Genomic DNA, 19470 nt, shown 5'->3' on the forward strand with positions numbered 1-19470 from the left:
GCCATACTCAGGGAGAGGACTCAGGCTGTACTTTGTTTGATGGGTCCTCTGAATTACCAGAAAAGCCAAGCCCCCGGCAGGTGGGGAATTAATACTCTTCAGAGAGAGTGCCCGCTTATTGTCAGGAAGGGAGTTTCACCTGGTAGCTAGTAGTAGATCCTGATGGTGCTTCTCACATAGCTCCACTAGCAGCTCAAGGAACTGGATTGTAGCCCCAAAGCTCTGTGCAGCCTTGGGGTATGGAAATGGTCTCATTTCCCTAATCATAGGTGCCTAATCATGGGGCAGCCTAGAGATGTGTGGCTCAAGGAAGTTTTTATTAATATGGTGGCAAGAGGTCCCATTGTGCAAGGCTGCCTCCTGACTCAAAGGTCCTGGCAGTACTCAGGAGTTACAGAGAGGAGCACCTGCAAGGTTATTGCCGTGGGCTCCTGACAAGTGGCCAGGAAAGCAGTGTGGGGTGGGCACAAGGGAAAGGATGCTCTGGGGAGTTAACATACTGGGCAGAAATGCCAAAGACAGGCTAGGACTAGATGCCATGTGCATCCTTCCCTACCTCCTAGGCCAGGGGGTGTCAACTGGGGGTACACGTACCCCTGGAGGTACTTGGACTGGTCCTAGGGGGTACATGCAGGCGGGCAGGGATGGAGCACTGCCATCTCCCAGGAGCAGCGCTGGGGTGGGGTGAGGGCAGTGGGGCAGGGAAGCGTGCACATGGCGGTACCACCACACATCAGCCCGGTGAGCTTCCCCAGCCTGCCCTGACCCTGCTCCTGTGAGGTGGCAGTGCTCTGTCCCTTCCCACCCGCACACCGTCCTTGTCTCCCCGCTCTGTGTCCGGCCACGCACCACACTCCCACCCTCCGCCCCCGCCCCACCCCCTGGCATTTGGACATGCACTACCTCCCCCGCCCCTCTGGCATTTGGGTGCATGCTACCTCTCTCCCCCTCACCACTCAGCATCTGGCCACCAGGGCTACTTAGACTAAAAAAGGTTGAAAACCCATCCTCGGAAGATGAGATTCCTCCTCACTCCCACCTGCCTCCATCCGTAATTGAATCTTTCCCCTGCATGAGCGAGAGGGCCTGGCCTAGAGGCAGCTGGATTTGACCCCCTTCCCTGGTGCCCCACCACTACAGTATTCAGTCTCCAGACTGGAGTCTTTGTGGGAGGCCAGAGGAGCTGTCAGCATTATGGTGGATCTGTTCCCTCTGTGTGCCTGTGAGAGATAGGGAACTGCACAGCAAAACAGAGGTTTGGTTGTAACATGCACTAGTGTGCCTGGACTGGCTTGTTCTAGTTGGCCCAGCAGGCAGTAGCAGTGAAGATACAGGGTGACTGTCTGTAGCATGGGCCAGTACCCTGAGAACAAGCCTTCTACGGACTTTCTCTGGTTGCTAACACCTGCTGTGGCCTGTGTGTTGCCTCCATATCTTTGGCTGGGGAAGCTAGCACAGGTGTGCAAGCATGTCCTGCAGTCTCAGCAATTAACTCTTTCAGTGCCACAGCTGATTGCAGGACTTCCCAACAACTGTGGGTTGCCCTACGTGCCAGCTGGGGCAGCAGCACTTGAACAGTTAACACCTTTTGCCCTGTATAATGCATGTGCATGCTGGGAGGTGCCCTGTACAGACTGCCCCAGCACTGAATTATTTCCTCTCCCCTCTGAAGAACATTCTCCTTTGCCACGTGCTGAGACCTTAGCCCCAGGCAAGATGGGCCCCAGGGCTGGTCCCATCTGGCAAATCCAGTTGCAATTTCCCAGCCTGCCCTGTGCTACCTATCCTGTTTGGCAGAACTACCCTGCAGCTTCTATGATGAAGTTCTCCTCCTTCTGCCCCTCAAGCCAAAGCCACTGCTACTTGTAATTCAGAGACACTGCCTAGGTAGAAGAGTTGGGAATTGGGAGATGATCCCTTATTTGCAGGGTCATTAAAGACGAGGGGACTACAGAGGCTTGCCTATTGCTCCACAATAAAAAGTTGTTCTTTAGTTCTTCTCATTTATGTATGCCTGTATTTATTGAACCCTATGATCCCTACAGCTTTAGCTCAGGGGGGAGCTCCCCAGCTGTTAGCAGCAGAGGATCAATGAAAGCCCTTTGAGCACCTTGGTGGTTCCTGTTGAGAGATATCTAGGCTAGCCAGTTCATGACACTGTGGCTGATATATTAAGCCCTGATGCCCAATGGTAGGTGCCTGTATCCTCAGGTACACAACACCTCCTAGATCAACTTCACCTGAATTTCATGAAGTACCTGGCCAAGTTTATTCTGTTGTCTGCCCATGGAAGTAGAAACCTCAGCATAGGACTCCATCTTTCACAGTGCTGGCACCTGGACCTCAGAGGCTAGCAGACTGGTAGATCTGCTTCCACCAGAGCCTTTGTAATGTCCCACAACAGGAGACCTCTCTGCACAAGGCCTGATAGCTCTTGACTTATTTACAGGCACAGTGATAGCTCTTGACATGTGTACAGGCAGAAGCACCATGGGATGAGGGAGGGAGCTGGTATTGCTCTAGTTTGAGGTGATAAAGGATGCTTCAGGGGGATGAGGACAAACAGTTTAGAGAAGTGTAAAGTGTAAAGAGTCTGGCACTTGGAGGGGATCAGTTTGCCTATAGGGCCTAGCAGAGAGGGACTCAGCATTTGGGTGCGGTCTTGGCATCCATGGAGATGACAAGGGATGGGGATCAGCAATTGGAAGTGGGCCAGGGCATTTGTGAGGGGGACATAGAGGAGGGGTTGACTGGGGGTGGGGAGAGCAAGGAGGTGCTGGGGAGACTTGATGCTGGCAGGGTAGAATCCAGCTCCAGGGCTGTCTAAGCTCTCCATCCCCCACTTTCCCTCTGCCCCATATCATGCATTCATCTCCCCGGCAGGTCCTGTCACTGGGTGCTGACGTCCTCCCGGAGTACAAGCTGCAGGCTCCACGGATCCATCGATGGACCATCCTGCATTACAGCCCCTTCAAGGCTGTATGGGACTGGCTGATCCTGCTGCTGGTCATCTACACAGCTGTCTTCACGCCCTACTCAGCTGCCTTCCTGCTCAATGAGGAGCAGGAGGAAAAGCGTTGGGACTGTGGCTACTCGTGTGACCCCCTCAACATCATCGACCTCATTGTGGACATTATGTTCATCATTGACATCATCATCAATTTTCGCACCACCTATGTCAATGTCAATGACGAGGTGGTGAGTCATCCTGCCAAGATTGCAATCCACTACTTCAAGGGCTGGTTCCTCATTGATATGGTGGCTGCCATCCCCTTTGACCTTCTCATCTTCCGCTCTGGCTCGGATGAGGTGAGTCGGGGGCAGCCATGGGAGAGATCTGAAACGGGGCATAGAAATCTGGGCCTGGCCCTCAGAATGTAGGGCAGGAGGGATGGATGCATGGATGGGTGAGTGGAGGGGTGAGTGCAAGAATTTGGGCAGATGGATGGGTGGGTGAGTGTGGCAGTGGATGGGCATGGGAGGGTTAAATGGATGGATGGATATATAGACAGACAGACATCTTTTCTGGGATCCTTGTTGGGTAACAACCCACCAGACTGTAGTTATAGCAGTGATTATGACTAGTCCTACAAAAAGTGGTATTTTGCAGGGCCTTCCTTGACATTAGGGTGTGGCTGCTGCTGTGGGGGACAGCAGGAGGCAAGTTATAGGGCTAGGCTAGTGATCAGCCCTGTGTATCCTGGAGATGGGTGCTAGATAACATGGATCTAGTATGGCAGTTCCAAAAATCCTAAAAATGTGTATGAATACCCAAGGAACACTTCTATTATTATTTCTTTATATTATGGCAACGTAGAAGCTCTGCCTGAGATAGGAGCCCTGCAGTGTCAGGCAGTTTACAAACATATGGCAAGAGATGACTCCTGTCCCAGTCTCAATGGACAAATGGCACAAGGGAAAATTACCTGCCCTGGGTCATTTGGGAGTCCAGAGATATAGCCAGAAGAAACATGCACATTTCTTGAGCACTAGATTTTTGTCCTGTTCACTGGACCACATTTTCTTTGCTGGGAGATCTGATAAATCAGTCTGTAATCTCAGGGAATGGAGTTGCTTTCTAAGCCTCTTGGTGTACTGTCCTGTTCCCCTGATGCTGCGTTTTGAGTCTACCATTGAATCTGTATCACCTTGGGCACATCCCTCTGCCTGCCTTCCTTTCCCCCTGGGAAGGCTTGGATGAAAGAAGCTACAGATTGTGCCAACTATGTGGCTGCTCTTCTGTTATTCTGACTGGAGATTTGTTACCTGTTCGTTACAGCAGACTCTCTTTTCAGAAGGATGAGCCTGCCCCAGCAGCAGGGGTAGAACAGAGCAGGAGTTGGCTGGAATTGGTAGGATTCTGTGGTCTGGATGGTTCTTTAATTATAGAGACATGTTAGTCTGAATCAGTCAAATAGAAGACAGGGTATTTGCACCTTATAGACTAACCAAAGTATGCGTATATGTATATGTGTTTGTAGCATAAGATTTTGTGAGCTGAAGTTCACTTCATCAGATGACTACAGATGAAGGATATACATATACATACTATACACACACACACACACACATAAAAAATCTTATGTATCCCTTTCTCATGAGTGCGTGTGCGCGCGCGCGCACACACACACACCCACACTTTGGTTAGTTTATAAGCTGCAAATCTGCCCTGCCTTCTTTTTAACTATAAGCAATAATGCTAACACTTAGTACCTCCTTAGTCACATGAGGCACCTATACACATGCTCCTGGGTTGTGGGGAGGGGGAGCATTTTAATTAGAGCAGCTTTTGGGAGCTGCTCTAATTAAAACACCCGCAGTGTCTTATGTATTTGGAGTCCCATGCTTCAAAATGGCAGCAGGGGCATTTTAACTAAAGCGCATTGGAGGAGCTTTAGTTAACACCCCTCATGACCATTTTGAAACGTGGGGCACTGACTACATGTGCCGCTGCAGCATGCTGGAGTGTTCCAGTTAGAACGCCTGCACACCCCTGCAATGGGCGCAGGTTTTGCAGGCAGGGGCGTACAGGGAGCGGATCACAGCTCTGCCCCAGGTCCCAGCCCCACGCTGTCACCACCCCAGGATCCCAGCCCCGGTCCCAGCCCTGGCCCTGGCGGCAGCTCTCTGCCTGATCAGCTATGCATCCTGCTCAGGTGGTTCCTGGCCAGTCTCCATGGAGACCCCAGGATCACGGGGTAGAGTCCCGGTTCTGTGGGCAAGGATGTGCAGGGCCAGGGCCTGCGGCAGAACTGTGATCTGCTGTCTGCATGCCCCTGCCCTGTGCAGGATATGTAGGGGGATGCCTGGTCACTAGGCCTGGGAGCCAGCCGGGGGTGAGGGCAGGGCGGTGGGGCAGGAGATGTGTCCAGCAGAGTTCACTTGGGTGGTGCAGTCTGCAGCTGCCCCCACAGGACTCCTCATGGGGCTGAGCCCTGCCCACAGCAGCCCACACCACAGTCCCAACCACATCTGCCAGTCTAGTCCTGGCCAGTGAAGCAGCTCTGCCAGTAAGCTGCATGCAAGTGCAGCTGCAACCACTCAGGTGCTGCTCAGTTACTCTCATCTCCAGCAGCTCCTGCTCTTCCCTCTGCTGCACTGCTCTAGATGGGGAGAAAGCTTCAGCTGGGCAGCTCCTGCCCCATGTGTGGGGCTCTGGCTCTAGCTTCCAGCTGTGATCCACCCACTTGGCCTGCGTCAGGTGGCTACTCATTGCACTGCATGGGCAAAGTGGATGCAAGGCAGCCGGGAGCTGGAGCTGGAGCTGGAGCCAGAGCCCTGCATGCTGGGGCAGGAGCTGCTCAACTGAAGCTTCCTCCCCACCTGGAGCAATGCAGCAGGGGCAGGAGCAAGAGACAGAGCCACTGCTGGAGGTGAGAGGAGCTGAGCAGCACTTGGGAGGCTACAGCCCCACTGGGAACAGCCCTGATGGTAATCTGTGCACGTTGTCCAAGACTGGAGCCAGCAGGTGCAGGCAGGAGCACAGCGCTGGCTGCCCAGGCAGGGCTCAGCCACATGTGGAGCACCATGGGGGCAGCTGCAGGCTGGATCCAATCAGTTGGCAGGCCGGATTTGGCCCACGGGCTGTATCTTACCCACTCTTGCCTTAGAGGTATGAATAAAAACCAGGAGTCCTGGCTCCTTGTTCCCAACTCTGATGATAGCCCCTCCTCTGAGTTTCTCCCGTGCTACCCTTCAGTGGCTAATTCCCACTTCCTTTCTGCAGACAACCACCCTCATTGGGCTGCTGAAGACGGCACGACTGCTGCGCCTGGTGCGCGTGGCCCGCAAGCTGGACCGCTACTCAGAATATGGGGCAGCCGTGCTCTTCCTGCTCATGTGCACCTTTGCCCTCATTGCCCACTGGCTGGCCTGCATCTGGTATGCTATTGGCAATGTGGAGCGGCCCTACATGGAGCACAAGATCGGCTGGCTGGACAACCTGGGTGACCAGATCGGCAAGCGCTACAATGACAGTGACCTCTCATCTGGCCCCTCCATCAAGGACAAGTACGTCACTGCCCTCTACTTCACCTTCAGCAGTCTCACCAGCGTCGGCTTCGGCAACGTCTCCCCCAACACCAATTCTGAGAAGATCTTCTCCATCTGTGTCATGCTTATCGGCTGTGAGTTTCTGACTCTGCCTCCCTGCTGGGGCCCTGCTCACCCTCTGGGGAGGCAACATGTAGCCAGGGGCCAAAGGGGCTGGTTTGGGCAGAGAAGCAGATTAGCCCATACTGTAAATGTGAGCAAGGTGGGGAAAGAGTCTTTGTGGCCCCAGTGCCTGTGTGGCCTAGTGCAGGCATGGTCTAAGCTGCACCTGGTAGATTTATCCATCTGGGAGCCTGTGCCTCTTCAGTGCTGGGAATCCAGTGCAGCTGGGGAGACTCCCATGAAGGCTGGGGAGACAGGTTTTGGAAAGTGACCTGTTTCCAGATGCACCAGACTCTGAGCCTTGTTGCATGGGACTCTTAGCCCATGTTCAAGTTAGAACATAGTAAAGTGAGACTGTGTTCTGAACAGTCACACTGTCATGCTTACTGCAATCGGAATAATATGTGCAGCTCTCATGCATCATGAGCTGTGTATGTTTTATTTCAATTACTGGATCAGTGGACTGTAGGTCCCAGCCCTGGGACTGCAATTGACCCTAGCATCTCCATGGAGCAGTCTAATGCCAGTTCAACACATGTTACTCAATATGATCTGGAGGTACTCCTTGCTGGAAAAAGCGTAGCTTTGCTACAATGTCATATGACATGAGTGCACTTAGCATATGTTATTCTAGTTGAATGCACAGATGCACATGTTTGGAGTGCATTTAACTCATGCTAAGTATCCTGTGTGACACAGCCATCAGAAATGGCCTTTGCTACACAAGCAGAAGGGCCATGTAGGGGCTGCTAAACTAGGAAGAGAGAAGGCAGAGGGGCAGGCAGTGGAAACCCAATCTGCCTCTCCTGCAAGTGATGCCCTTAGTTTCCAATGTGGTTTGGTCCTATAGCCTCTCCCAGTGCCAGAGACGCTTCCTGGCCCCCAGCATGGAGTCTCCTCCAGGCCAACTGTGTGCCCTAACCCTACACACTCGCACCTGGTGCCAGGAGCCAGGATCAGCAAGAGAAACAACTGTAATGGAGAGTTATAGTGCCTTTTGGGGACTGAGTCTATTATTGAAAAGAAGGAGTCAGTGAGATGGGGGTTAGAACCGATGACTCTGACTTGAGTGAGGGACCCCTTCCCCAGGGTTATTTGTCACTATCTCACTCCAAGGCAGATCCCCTCCATTCAGTCCCCTGACCCCTCCCTCTCCTTGCAGCCCTGATGTATGCCAGCATCTTCGGCAATGTCTCAGCCATCATCCAGCGCCTGTACTCAGGCACAGCCCGCTACCACACCCAGATGCTGCGGGTGAAGGAGTTCATTCGCTTCCACCAGATCCCCAACCCACTGCGCCAGCGCCTGGAGGAGTATTTCCAGCACGCCTGGTCCTATACCAATGGCATTGATATGAATGCGGTAAGTGAGTGGGAAACAAAAGGGTGCTGCCCTCAGTGGCAGGCTGAGCTGTCACAAGCTTGATGTGGGACATGAGGTTGACATCTATCTAGACTTCAGCAAGGCCTTAGATACTGTTTCCCATGAGATTCTCTTGGAGGGTACTGGCCTTGACCAGTCTGCAGCAAAGTGGGTTTGCAACTGGCTCAGAAGCTGATCCCAGTGAGTTGCATTTGATGGAATGGCCTCATCCTGGAGGGCCATCTCTAGTGTTTGACACCCAGGGATCAGTGCTTGGGCCCATGCTCTTTAACACCTTTATCAACAACTTGGATGAGGGAGTGGAAAGCGCAATGATTAAGTTTGCAGATGACACCAAGCTGTGGGGAAATGCAGGTACATCTGAGGACAGGGTAAGGATCCAGGATGACCTTGACAGGCTGGTCCTGTGAGCTCAATGCAGTCAGATGAGGTTCAACAGAGAGAAGTGCCGGGTCCTTCATCTGGGTAGGAAGAAACTTCATCATAACTATATGATGAGTGGTGGTCCACTGGTTAACACAGCATCTGAAAGGGACCTGGGGGTGACAATCGACCAGAGGATGAATATGAGCCATCCATGCAATGAAGTCACCAGCAGGGCAAATAGAACTCAGGTGTGCATCAGCCAATGCGTTGCCAATAGATTGAGAGAGGTGATCCTCCCCCTCTATTCAGCGCTGGTCAGGCCACAGCTGGAGTACTGTGTCCAGTTCTGGGCACCACACTTCAAGAAGGATGTGGATAAGCTCGAGAGGGTACAGAAAAGGGCCACCCATATGATCAGGGGCCTGGAGGATAGGTCCTGTGAGGAGAGACTGGGAACTAGGTTTGTTCAGTCTGAGTAAGAGAAGACTGATAGGTGACTTGATAGCTGCCTACAAGTATGTCGGGGCAAACACCCAAGATCTAGGGGAGCAACTCTTCAGAAAGGCACACCTTGGGAGGGCAAGGTCCAATGGGCACAAGCTAGTTGAGGAAAAATTTAGGCTGGACATAAGAAAAAACTTATTTTCTGTAAGGGTATCTAGAATCTGGAATACATTCCCAGCAGAGGTGGTGCAGTTGCCATCCCTGGAGGTGTTCAAGGGGAGGCTGGACAAGCACCTCGTTAAGCTCGTTTGAGCCCAATTACCTCCTGCCCATGACGGGATGGACTTGATGATCTTACAGGTCCCATCTGGTTCTACTATTCTATGATTCTAAGCAGGGGTTTGCAGCTAGGTCCTGCTGAGCCCTCACAGCATTGCTGACATGACTGTAAGGAGCAGAGCTGGCCTTGTGGAAAATGGTGCCCTAGGCAAACTTGCACAGGACTGCAGGAAGGGCAAGCGGACAGGCAACAGGCAGGGCTGCCCTTAAAGGAAGCCCAGCCCCAGCAGCAGGGTGCTGCCACCCAGAGCTGCCCATGCCCATGCCTTTGGCAGTGTTGGTGGTGGCTGCAGCTCAGCTCAGCTCAGCCTTCAGCCCCAGCAGGTCAGTGATGGTGAAGCCCTTGGCACACAAACTGGGGTACCCAGTCACAGTGTCTTCTCACTAGGCACCACTGCCTTGCCCTGCCTGTCAGCGCCCACCACCAATGCTGCTGCCCAGGGGCTGTTTACACCACTGCTCCGGCTGGCTGGCTGCAAGCAGCTCCTGGCGGGACCAGGGAGGCAGGCCCCGCTGCTCAGCCCCCAGGATTAGTTGCCACTGAAGTCCCCCAATGGCTTCCAACCAGTGCAAGCAGCCGGGCAGAGACAGAGAGAGAGAGAGAGTGTGTGTGTGTGTGTGTGTGTGTGTGTGTGTGTGTGTGTGGTGCCCCCCTGACCACAGTGCCCTGGATGGTCACCCATGCCACCTACCCCTGGTAAGGAGGAAAACAGGAAGGAAGCTTAGGATTCAAGTTGCTTTGTGAAGGCTCCTGGCCCACGGACTGCCAGTGCCCTGGACAATGCTGAGCCCAACTCCTCGTCCCTTTGCACCAGGATCTTTCCATTCAGGTTGATGAAAGCAGGGAAAGACCTGAGCGTGTCAGTATTGCTTGGGTGTATGGCTGAAGTGTGTATGACATCAACATCTCTCTGTATGTTTTTTCACCTACTCATCCTTTCACCCCCACAGGGTGGGGAGACCAATCTCTGTTTTTCTGTCTCTGTAGACCACCCCCTTCCATACTCTCTCTCTCTCTCTCTCTCTCTCTCTCTCTCTCTCTCTCTCTCTCTCTCTCTCTCTCTCTCTCTCTGATGGTCAAGGAAGTCAGGAAGCCTGGGAGCCTGGGTACCAAGCTGATGCCTGTGTTTTGGAGCTGAGCTGAGAAGTTGGTTCAATGCTGGGTGTGAGGGGAAGACTCAATGAGCTTTAGTTCAAAGCACCCCACCAACATTTTTCAGCGCAGGGACGCTGATACACATGATAGTCCAGGCACTTTAATTAGCGTGGCTCTCAGAGCTGCACTAATTAAATCACCCCACCCCACCTCCCAGAGCACATCTATAAATACCTGGAGGTACTAAATTTTATGCACATTACCTAAAGTGCATTAATGAATGTGTAGACACACCCAGTGTAACTTAGATTAGTTTCCAAAGCAGATGTAAATTACATTGGTGTAAATGTGCCATGTGTCCAGGCCTTCAATGGACCCAGAGAGCCAAAGGTTAACATGATTCTATCACTCCACTACACCAAACAGTTAAATAGATTAAGGGATGCAAGGGCGAGGACCTCAGACTGATTTGTCTTCCAGTCACAACTATTCTTAAAAGTACTTTTCCCAAAGATACAGGAAAGGAAGGACAACCAGCAAAAGCCTGGAAAGCATTAACTGAGGCTTTCATTTTAATAATATCCTGTAATCCCTTTTTCTTTTACTTTAGAGTTTTTATATGGAAAATCCCTTGTGAGGCAGTCTTTCAGCCAGAATTGAAGATGGCATTAACTGTCCCTTTTAAGATAGAAAAGAAAAAGCTAGTGCAAGTGAACAGGAGGCAGTGTATAGAGCTGTTGCAGTTAAAGTCTGTTCCTGAAGACAAAACAAGATCCACACACGGGAAGGAGGGAAAGGAACAGCACAGATAGTGAAGGCAGCTGCCAACTCCTCCTGTGACCTCCCTGCTATGTAGTGTCATAGAAAATTAAGGTTGGAAGGGACCTCAGGAAGTCATCTAGTCCTCTCAAGGAGGGGTGACAGCAAAGTCAAGTCTCGCATCCTAGGCACTACTCAGAACTTGGCTGAGGCCAAGGAGATGGTGCTATCACCTGGGTGCCTGCTTCTGGTCCACTTAGGACCTCTCAGAATCAGGTTGAAGAAAGCCCAGCAGTTCCCTGGTGGGTCCCAGACAAGCACTGGGGCAGGGCACATGGGGCAGTGGCCCTAGGTTCCAGGTGCCTTGCTCCATGGGCTCTGCTTGCTGGAATAAGGCTTGAGAAAGCATTTGTTAAGTGATGAGACTGAATCACATTTAAAAACAAGAACATTGAAATGGAAAAGGGCATCTTCCCCTCACATTTTAAATTTCCACGTTGTTACAGGACAAAAACAAAGTTTAGAATGATGCCTAAAGCCTTTCCAAAGCCAAAGCATGTGTTTGATAAACTAAATATCAGTAAAGGACATCTGTCATTTTTATAGTGGCTAGGACAGTAAACTGACAGTAGCACCCAGGGAAGGGGTGAGGGGGCAAAAAAACCTCCTTTGCTCTGCATAGGTCCCTGCTTTCTCCTTCAGTTTTGCTTGCCGAGATACATTCAGCTCCTGTAACTCAAAAACTGAACTAAGGACAATGTAACCATGCCACCACCAGAGCTGCTGCAGCCCTTAATTTCAGTCAAGCTGTCCAGCAAAGATCTTTGTAGCAATTACCATTTTTTGGACTATGGCACTCTTTGCAAGCTCTGGATGCAGCTTTTCCAAGGTGAAACTGATAAAGAATTGCCTGAGATCAAACATGATCCAAGAATAACTTAAAGGTTTAAATCATCTCTCAACTGAGTATGAAATATCACAATGGCTTGATGTCCATCACTGACTGATGATTTTGCTGCAAGAAAGCCCAAGAAGTTTTGTTTCAATAAAATTGAAATTATCCCTTCAATACCTTAAGAGATGTTTTCAATAACACTAGCTTGTATTTTATTTCATTTGCAAATTAATCAATTAAAAACCTTCAGTTAATTTATTAACATACATTTGCACAGCGATGTTCTTAAAAGGAATATTAGTATTCTGTGTGGTTCCTTCTGACAGTAACAAACCACCAAAAGTCAGTGGTTTGGAGCTAGCGGACCTTGAACTTTACTTTAGATTCAGTCTTGCATTGTAAGCCAGGCCTGCCAGGAGCCCTTCCACCTGTCCTCAGCCCACTGTTCCCATCACCCCTGTGAAGGACTCCAAAGAATGAGGAGTAGAATACTTTATCTCCCTCACTCTTTGTTTATCACTTGGGCCTAATTTTCAACACCAGTTTGAGATGGTTAATTTTAATTTCCATTCTCTTGTTTACCATCCATGATCAAAACACAGTCCTTGAGTGGTATCAGCAGACCTTTTTGTTTGGGCTAACCCAGTCCTCGTCTTCAAATTTTGCTGACTTTTATGGATGTAGGAGTCTAAGTCTGACGTCTGTTACTTTGGGTAGCGTAAAGGAGAAGCCTGTGTACAAAGCATTCACATCTCTGTGATATTACTGCCGAAGACAGCTCAGATTGGACATCTGCATGAACAGTTAGAGATAAGCCCTACTCAGAAGGCCAAGTACAAACACCCCCAGCATTATAAATAGTCCGGTCCTGATCCACATTGTCTTCCTGGACTTTTTCATGATACTGAGCCAACCCAAGCCCCATCTCTGGGCTTCCCAAACATAGTGATTAGGCTCTGGTCTCTTAAACTTATTCTTATGTTTTCAAGCTGCACTCCAAATACCAACTAATCGACCACCTTGCCTGAGGTCAATATCACCACCTCTCTTTTAAAGATATGGGGAAACTGAAGCACAGAGGTCATATACTAGGTTAGGGCAAGTGTACAGTGGGTCCATGTTACAGCTAGGAGCTCTGCCGTGAAAAATGCCCCACCTGCTCCCTCTCACTCTGAGCATGCCAAAACCTAGAAATGAAGTGATGTACTTACTATCTTAAGGGAGCACTGAACTCTGGGATTCTAACTGGCATGTGCTTAGGTCTGGTCTGCCACCTTTCCAAAACCCGGTGCATGCTAAGCATGAGCAAGTTGGTGGGGCATGCTTCAGGGTGTCACTTCCAGACATGACATAGTAGGGAGGTGGACAGACCCTTAGAACACCATAGCCACGGACAAAACTGGGAGTTCCTACCTCTTAGCCATGTTTTGTGCCTACTTAGCCAGTGAGTAAACCAGGAATTTGCAGCTATCAGGGTCTGTACAACTGCTGGGTCGTAGGAGAAGCCTCCCCATTTACACTGTGCCCTCTGGCTGAGGAGAAGTAGGCAGAATCTTATAGTCTCACTGATTATAAGGACCTGATGGAACCAGGGACAGGAGGGAAGGCACTGTTCACTCTCTGCCCCATTCCCAGGCCCTCACTCCATTATAATTGAACTCTTCCCCCTCAGAAGCAGCTTCTGACCCTGTTGCATGACTGCCCTATGGTGACCCTTCCCCTTGTATACACAGCTCAAATGCATCAGAACATCTTACCCCGCTGACTAGCAGAATATCACGCTATTCTTGCACTGAGCAAAAGAGTGCACGTTTCATCACTACACCCTCCACCTGCTCCAGAAGTCGTTGGAAGCTTTCTTTAGGTTGCTATTTTTACCTTGTTTTCAGCATCTTCCTTTGCTGTTAAGAGATCCTGTTAAATGGGAAATATTTTCCGTTAGTGTCTGTATCAATTGACCATAGTATATTATGAATGACTCATTCTTGCTGCTTCTGGAAATTAATGTAGATAGAGTTTTGTTAAGACAAATAGCTCATTACCAATTTATGGTATGATTAAGTATAGCTACGTAGAATAGCATTCAAGAGGATGAATGTGTTGCCAACGGGCACATGCAGAATTAGAGTTGTTATTGATTGGTAATTCCAATAACAAGTAGGAGTCTCAGTGGAGGACTGTTGTGCCAAGCATAGTACAAACACAGAATGAAAAGACAGTCCCTTTCTTCAAAGTACTTGCCATCGGAAGATGTGCCAAGAGATCCATGCCCAGGTTGATACAGGTAGGAGTAAGGAAACAATACTGGTTGCCATGATGGGAAGAGGTTTCAGGACATCATTGCCCAACTGTTGAGATTTCTATGGTCATCCTAGCAAGGGTGGGTGGGAGAGAGATGATGCAAGACAAAGTCACTTGAAGGCTGTTTAAGGTAAGCTTCTGCCAATAATGATATGGTAATTGCTTCTCACAAGATTTTTGTGTTGTGCTTATACTCTGAGGTCGCAAAGAGGTTAGGATTGAGGTGATTTTCTTGGAATGCATTTTTTTTAAGCTTGATGGGCAGGTGTTTGTCTTGTGAGTGGTGTGAGATTTAAGGTGCCATGAACTAACCTTTCCTGGTTTTTAAATACTTGAATTGTATGAGGAAAGTAATAGGTAACAGATTGTCTCTAAGCAACCTTAGCTCTTCTCCAGACAACACTCTACAGCTGTGGATGGAACTCCTGTTTCATCATAACTGCTATCTGGCCAGGCCACCTGTCTCTGCCTATCAGACTGGTGGTAGGTCTCTTCCCCTGAGCTTGTTTTGTAATCATGACCTCCTTCTCCTCATACAGGTGCTGAAAGGCTTCCCTGACTGCCTACAAGCTGACATTTGTCTCCACCTGAACCGCACCCTCCTCCAAAACTGCAAAGCTTTCCGGGGGGCCAGCAAGGGCTGCCTCCGTGCCCTGGCCATGAAGTTCAAGACAACCCACGCACCTCCAGGAGACACTCTCGTGCATTATGGAGATGTCCTCACCACCCTCTACTTTATCTCCCGCGGCTCCATCGAGATCCTCAGGGAAGACATTGTGGTGGCCATCTTAGGTAGAAGAATCCTTCCTTCTGGGCAGGGGCAGGGGCAGGGGCAGGGGAATGCAAATATGAGGAGAGGAGAATAGATGTTTTGGGAAGAGAGGAGAGAATCACACCATTTTCCAGCATAGCCAAATTCTCACCTGTTAGGATGAGAGCCAAATCCTTCCTTGGGAAGACAGATATGTGGTTTGGCTTCCATTCTTCAGTTCAGGGCTTCTGCTTGCATCTGGTGTTCAGGACAAACATCTGTCAGGGCTGGGAAGAACCCCAGAGCTGGATGGATTCATGCTCTTTTTAGCCTTAGTCCTGCCCAGCTGTGCCTAGGCATGGATGAACTGGCTCAGATCAAATAGGAATCACCACAGGCCCAGCTTCCCAGCTTAATCCCAATTTAGAGCCCTCCAAGCATAGGCTGGTGAGGAAACTGGTTAGTTTCTGATAGTTCTTTATCCCCTGGTTGCTCCCAGAGTGCTGTCCCCAGCACTGTGGGGTCAGGCCAGGGAAGAGGCACTGGAATCATGAGAGAAGGCTGATCCCTGACTGAGGCAAGCAGCACCAGATATCTCCTTTCTCCTCATAGCCTTAGCTTTCCAGATCCTAGATTAGAGGTTCTGAGAACTGGGAGGAGTGCATGCATTTGATGGATGCCTCATCACACTGGGAGCAGAATGTCAGGATGCAGGTAACACATACAGAGGAGCATCTTTAGAGAGGCTGTTGGGCACAGGCAGACCCTGTGTTTCTCTCTGGACCTGTAGCATCTAGGCTAGTGTCATCACCAGTCTGCTACAGTTCTGGGCTAGGGTCAGCAGCCATGGGAGGGACTCTCCATTGCCAATCTGAAATGACCCTATGATATGTTTGGCTATTACACCCCTGGTGGCTCCTGCCCCACTCTGGCTCCTGGAGTGCCCTCTTTTTCTCTCACCTGCCATGCCTTGATGGAACTAGTTGATTCTGAAAAGGGAAGCTGCCCCAGGGTCCCAGAGTGAGTCCTTGCTATTCTGCAACCATTGGGGTCCCTCCTGGATCCAGCCAGTCCCTATCCTCTCCCTCAGATATTATGTGAGGCCCTCCTGGCCCCCATCCATGCTCCAGGACACCGGTTGCCTTAAGGGCTAGTTGTGGCCTCCTTCTGCCCCTACAGCTATGCCCAAGCCTTGCAGACGTTACTGGTTAATTAGTTACTGCAAATGGGCAGCTCACCCCCTATACAATGTCAGGCCTTCTCAGGCCTCCAAGCCCTTATTGAGGCCTTGGTCTTCCTCTCCTCCACCCCTTTTCTCTAGCTGGGCTCCTTTAGCCTAGGCTCACTGCACTGGGTCTCAGCTTATGGGATCCAGACCTGGTTCCACCCCTCAAACTCTGGGTCTCTGGCTCTGGCCTTTGCCCTCCCAGCTTCAAGTCATCACTATATTACTTTGCCTAACTCAAGCTTGTGCCCCCTTGACTTCCACCTGCCTGACTTGTGCCGAGCCCTGGCGGGACTCAAATACTCCCATGCCCCTCAGGCACTCCAATGACTGGAGCCCCTGGCCCTGGCAGGGCTCAATTGCTTGCCTCTCAGGCACCCTGTGGCTTAAACCTCAGTGTGCCCTCAGGCACCCCCACTATGGCATCCTCATCCTCCCTTTTAGCCACACCCAATTTGCCAGTATAACTTGAACACAAAAGGCAAGCAACCACTGAATAAAACTTTCCCTCCTGCTCAAGGTTAAACCAATACTTGGGTCTCTCAGGCAGCTCTTCCCTGCTGAGACCACAATCGCCTGGTTGCTCCCAGCCCTCTCCTTCTTCTCTCCAGGTGCTGGCTTTTAAGCTCATCAGAGTGGCCCCCTCAGATCAGGTGATTCTCTAACTAGAGGTGCACCGAGATATTGGTTGTGTACCAGACGGGCACCAATAAAAGGAAAGTTAACATTATCAGCTATCAGCTTCCTTTGGCCGATGTAGCTGATAATGTTCTCTGATAATTTCATTATGACAGGGCCCCGGATACCTAGGTTCCCTCCAATGAGCTGGGATGACCCCAAATATACCCCCAGCCCTTCACTGGGAAGCTTGTCTGGGCTGGAGCGGAGCAGCTGCCAGTGTCCCAGGCACTGGCACGGTGTGGCACAGACTGCAGGCTGGGGCCAGGGCAGGCACTGTAAAAGGTGCCAAATGCTGGAGATGTGACTGGGGTGGGGAGGGGCGGGTGGAGCTGCCTGGCCTGGCCTGGCCCGGCCCGGCCCGGCCCAGCCCAGCCCAGCATGACTCAACCTGAGCCCCAGGGGGTCGGGGGCAGAGCCTGGCAGGGGCTGAGGCAGCCACTCCCTCCTGCTGTGTGCAGCAAGGTCCTTCCCCCAGTGGGGAGCCTCTGGGAGTGGGGGGGCAGCACTTTAATTAGAGCCACTCTGATTGAAGTGTTGCTGTGTCTCCTGTATCAGCATCCCCATGCTTAGAAATGGCAGTGGGGGCACTTGAACTAAAGCTCGTTCAACAAGCTTTATTATTAAATATCAGTTATTGGATTGGTATCGGCCAATATGGCTGGTTATAATTGGCTATCAGTACTGGCCAAGAAAATCTTTATCAGTCAACCCCTACCTCTAACCCTGGCACAGCTTTCCCTCCTTAATTCTAATGGGCAGTTTATGACTGCCACTCTGGCTGCCCTAGTAATAGGCGCTCAAAGCTTATGTGTCCCTGGCTGCCTGTTCCCCTGCAGCCAGCCCATAATGAGCAGTCTTTCCCCACATGAAGACAGCCCTGTGGCTGCTTCTGTCTTAAAGTAGTGGGAGCCCTGGCTCCCTGTTATAGACCCACACAATGTTTGAAGGGTTATGCATCACTGGTGGTGACTTGCAAAGAATATGGGAGCATTACAGCACTCCACACCTAGAGAAGGACATGTTCAGCATTAGGGTATGTCTATACTGCAGTTGCTGCCACTCATGTAAATACAATTTTGTGCTAGCTGTAAACTTGCTAGCTTGGTGGCTGGCAGCAATGCAGTTGCAGTAGCATGGAGCTTATTGTGAGCTGCAAAACCCACCCAAGATCTGGGTGGTTACTTGGGTGGTTAGACCATAATGACCTTTGTGCTACAATGGCTATGCTGTTATTGGCACTGGAGCAGCTAGGTTAAAGCCAGCTCAGGTATGTCTCTGCTGCCAGAACCAGCAGTGTGGACATACACTCTCACCACCGAGAACTTACAGGGACCTTGGGGGGAGCTCTATAAAAGGGTCAGCTGTTCCAAATGTATGGGACATACCACAATGTATGAGTGGGAGGAGTGAAACAGTCAGGAGCAGGGATACAGCGGTGTGCAAAGAGCCAAGGAAAGTGAGGACACAGCTGGGGACACACTGTCTCACTCAACAGTCCTCTTGTTGAGTGAGACAGGACTTCAGAACACTTTCTGTGAAGCCCAAAAGCCCTATAGGCTTAGACTGGTCATTTGCCCTACAGTCTAATAATCCCCTCTCCATTGCACAGGGAAGAACGACATCTTTGGAGAGCCCATCAGCCTCTATGCCCGGCCTGGGAAATCCAACGCAGATGTGCGGGCACTGACCTACTGTGATTTGCATAAAATCCAGCGGGAGGACCTCCTGGAAGTCCTGGACATGTACCCTGCCTTTTCGGACAATTTCTGGAGCAACTTAGAGATAACTTTCAACCTGAGAGATGTGAGTATCAGACACAGGCATGGAGGGCTGAGGCTGCCCCTGCACATCACCTCCAACCGTTGGAAGGAGAGCAGCCATGGGACTTGAGTGACCTTGAAGGGAATGACACTGGGTGGCTCCAAATGAGAAGCTGTGTACATTTTCCACTCAAGTGTTTTGCATATTTGCTAAGCACCACAGGCTGTGTCTTTGAAAAGCTTTTTCATGTTGCAGCCACTCAAATCCCAAGTCAGTAAGCCTGGTTTTCAGAAGACCTCTGCATTCCTCAGAGGGGTCAGAGTATCATGAGAACCCAGCACACAGGTGCTTGCAAAGGGAAGATTTTTGTGAAAATCTACAGGTCATGCAGCCAAGGCCCTGCTGCAATTCTGCAGCTTTCCCAACACCCTTAAAATGCCCTCAAATTGATTTCAGCCTGCTGCGAGGTCTTCATGCTTCAGTGCTGTGGTAGCAAGGTGGTCTTGCTGTCACACAAGGTGGTGATGGGCTAAAGTGTTGGAGACATGACAGTGGCATAGCATGAATCATCGAGCCAAGACATTTTGCTGTTATTGGCACTGGAGCAGATCAGTATTATGTCATGGTAGAGTACTGTGTTGTCTTGCTGAAATGTGATCCTGTGTCAGCAGCAAGACTTAGTATTCTGATGTGACATGTTTCTCGTGATGTTTTGCTGTGACATGACATTGCATCATCATGACATAATGACAACTCGGAATATTTTGGCATGCTGCTGCTGTCATCATTGAAGGACAGTTTTTCACTTTGTGGTT

At 50.5% G+C, this 19470-nt stretch overlaps 1 protein-coding gene across 2 annotated transcripts in view; it reads left to right on the forward strand.

Annotated features, from left to right (window-relative positions):
• Positions 1-19470, forward strand: part of KCNH6 (potassium voltage-gated channel subfamily H member 6) — a 173343-nt gene that overhangs the window by 144836 nt on the left and 9037 nt on the right. For both annotated transcript variants that reach the window (XM_019523602.1, XM_019523603.1), the window contains 5 exons: positions 2884-3309; positions 6227-6626; positions 7817-8016; positions 14777-15029; positions 18504-18697. In XM_019523602.1, coding sequence (XP_019379147.1) covers positions 2884-3309; positions 6227-6626; positions 7817-8016; positions 14777-15029; positions 18504-18697 — 1473 coding nt within the window. The remainder of the gene's footprint in view (positions 1-2883; positions 3310-6226; positions 6627-7816; positions 8017-14776; positions 15030-18503; positions 18698-19470) is intronic.

This window comes from Gavialis gangeticus, unplaced genomic scaffold (genome assembly GCF_001723915.1).
Source record: "Gavialis gangeticus isolate Ggan-Ray unplaced genomic scaffold, GavGan_comp1, whole genome shotgun sequence".
Classification (NCBI taxonomy): Eukaryota; Metazoa; Chordata; order Crocodylia; family Gavialidae; genus Gavialis; species Gavialis gangeticus.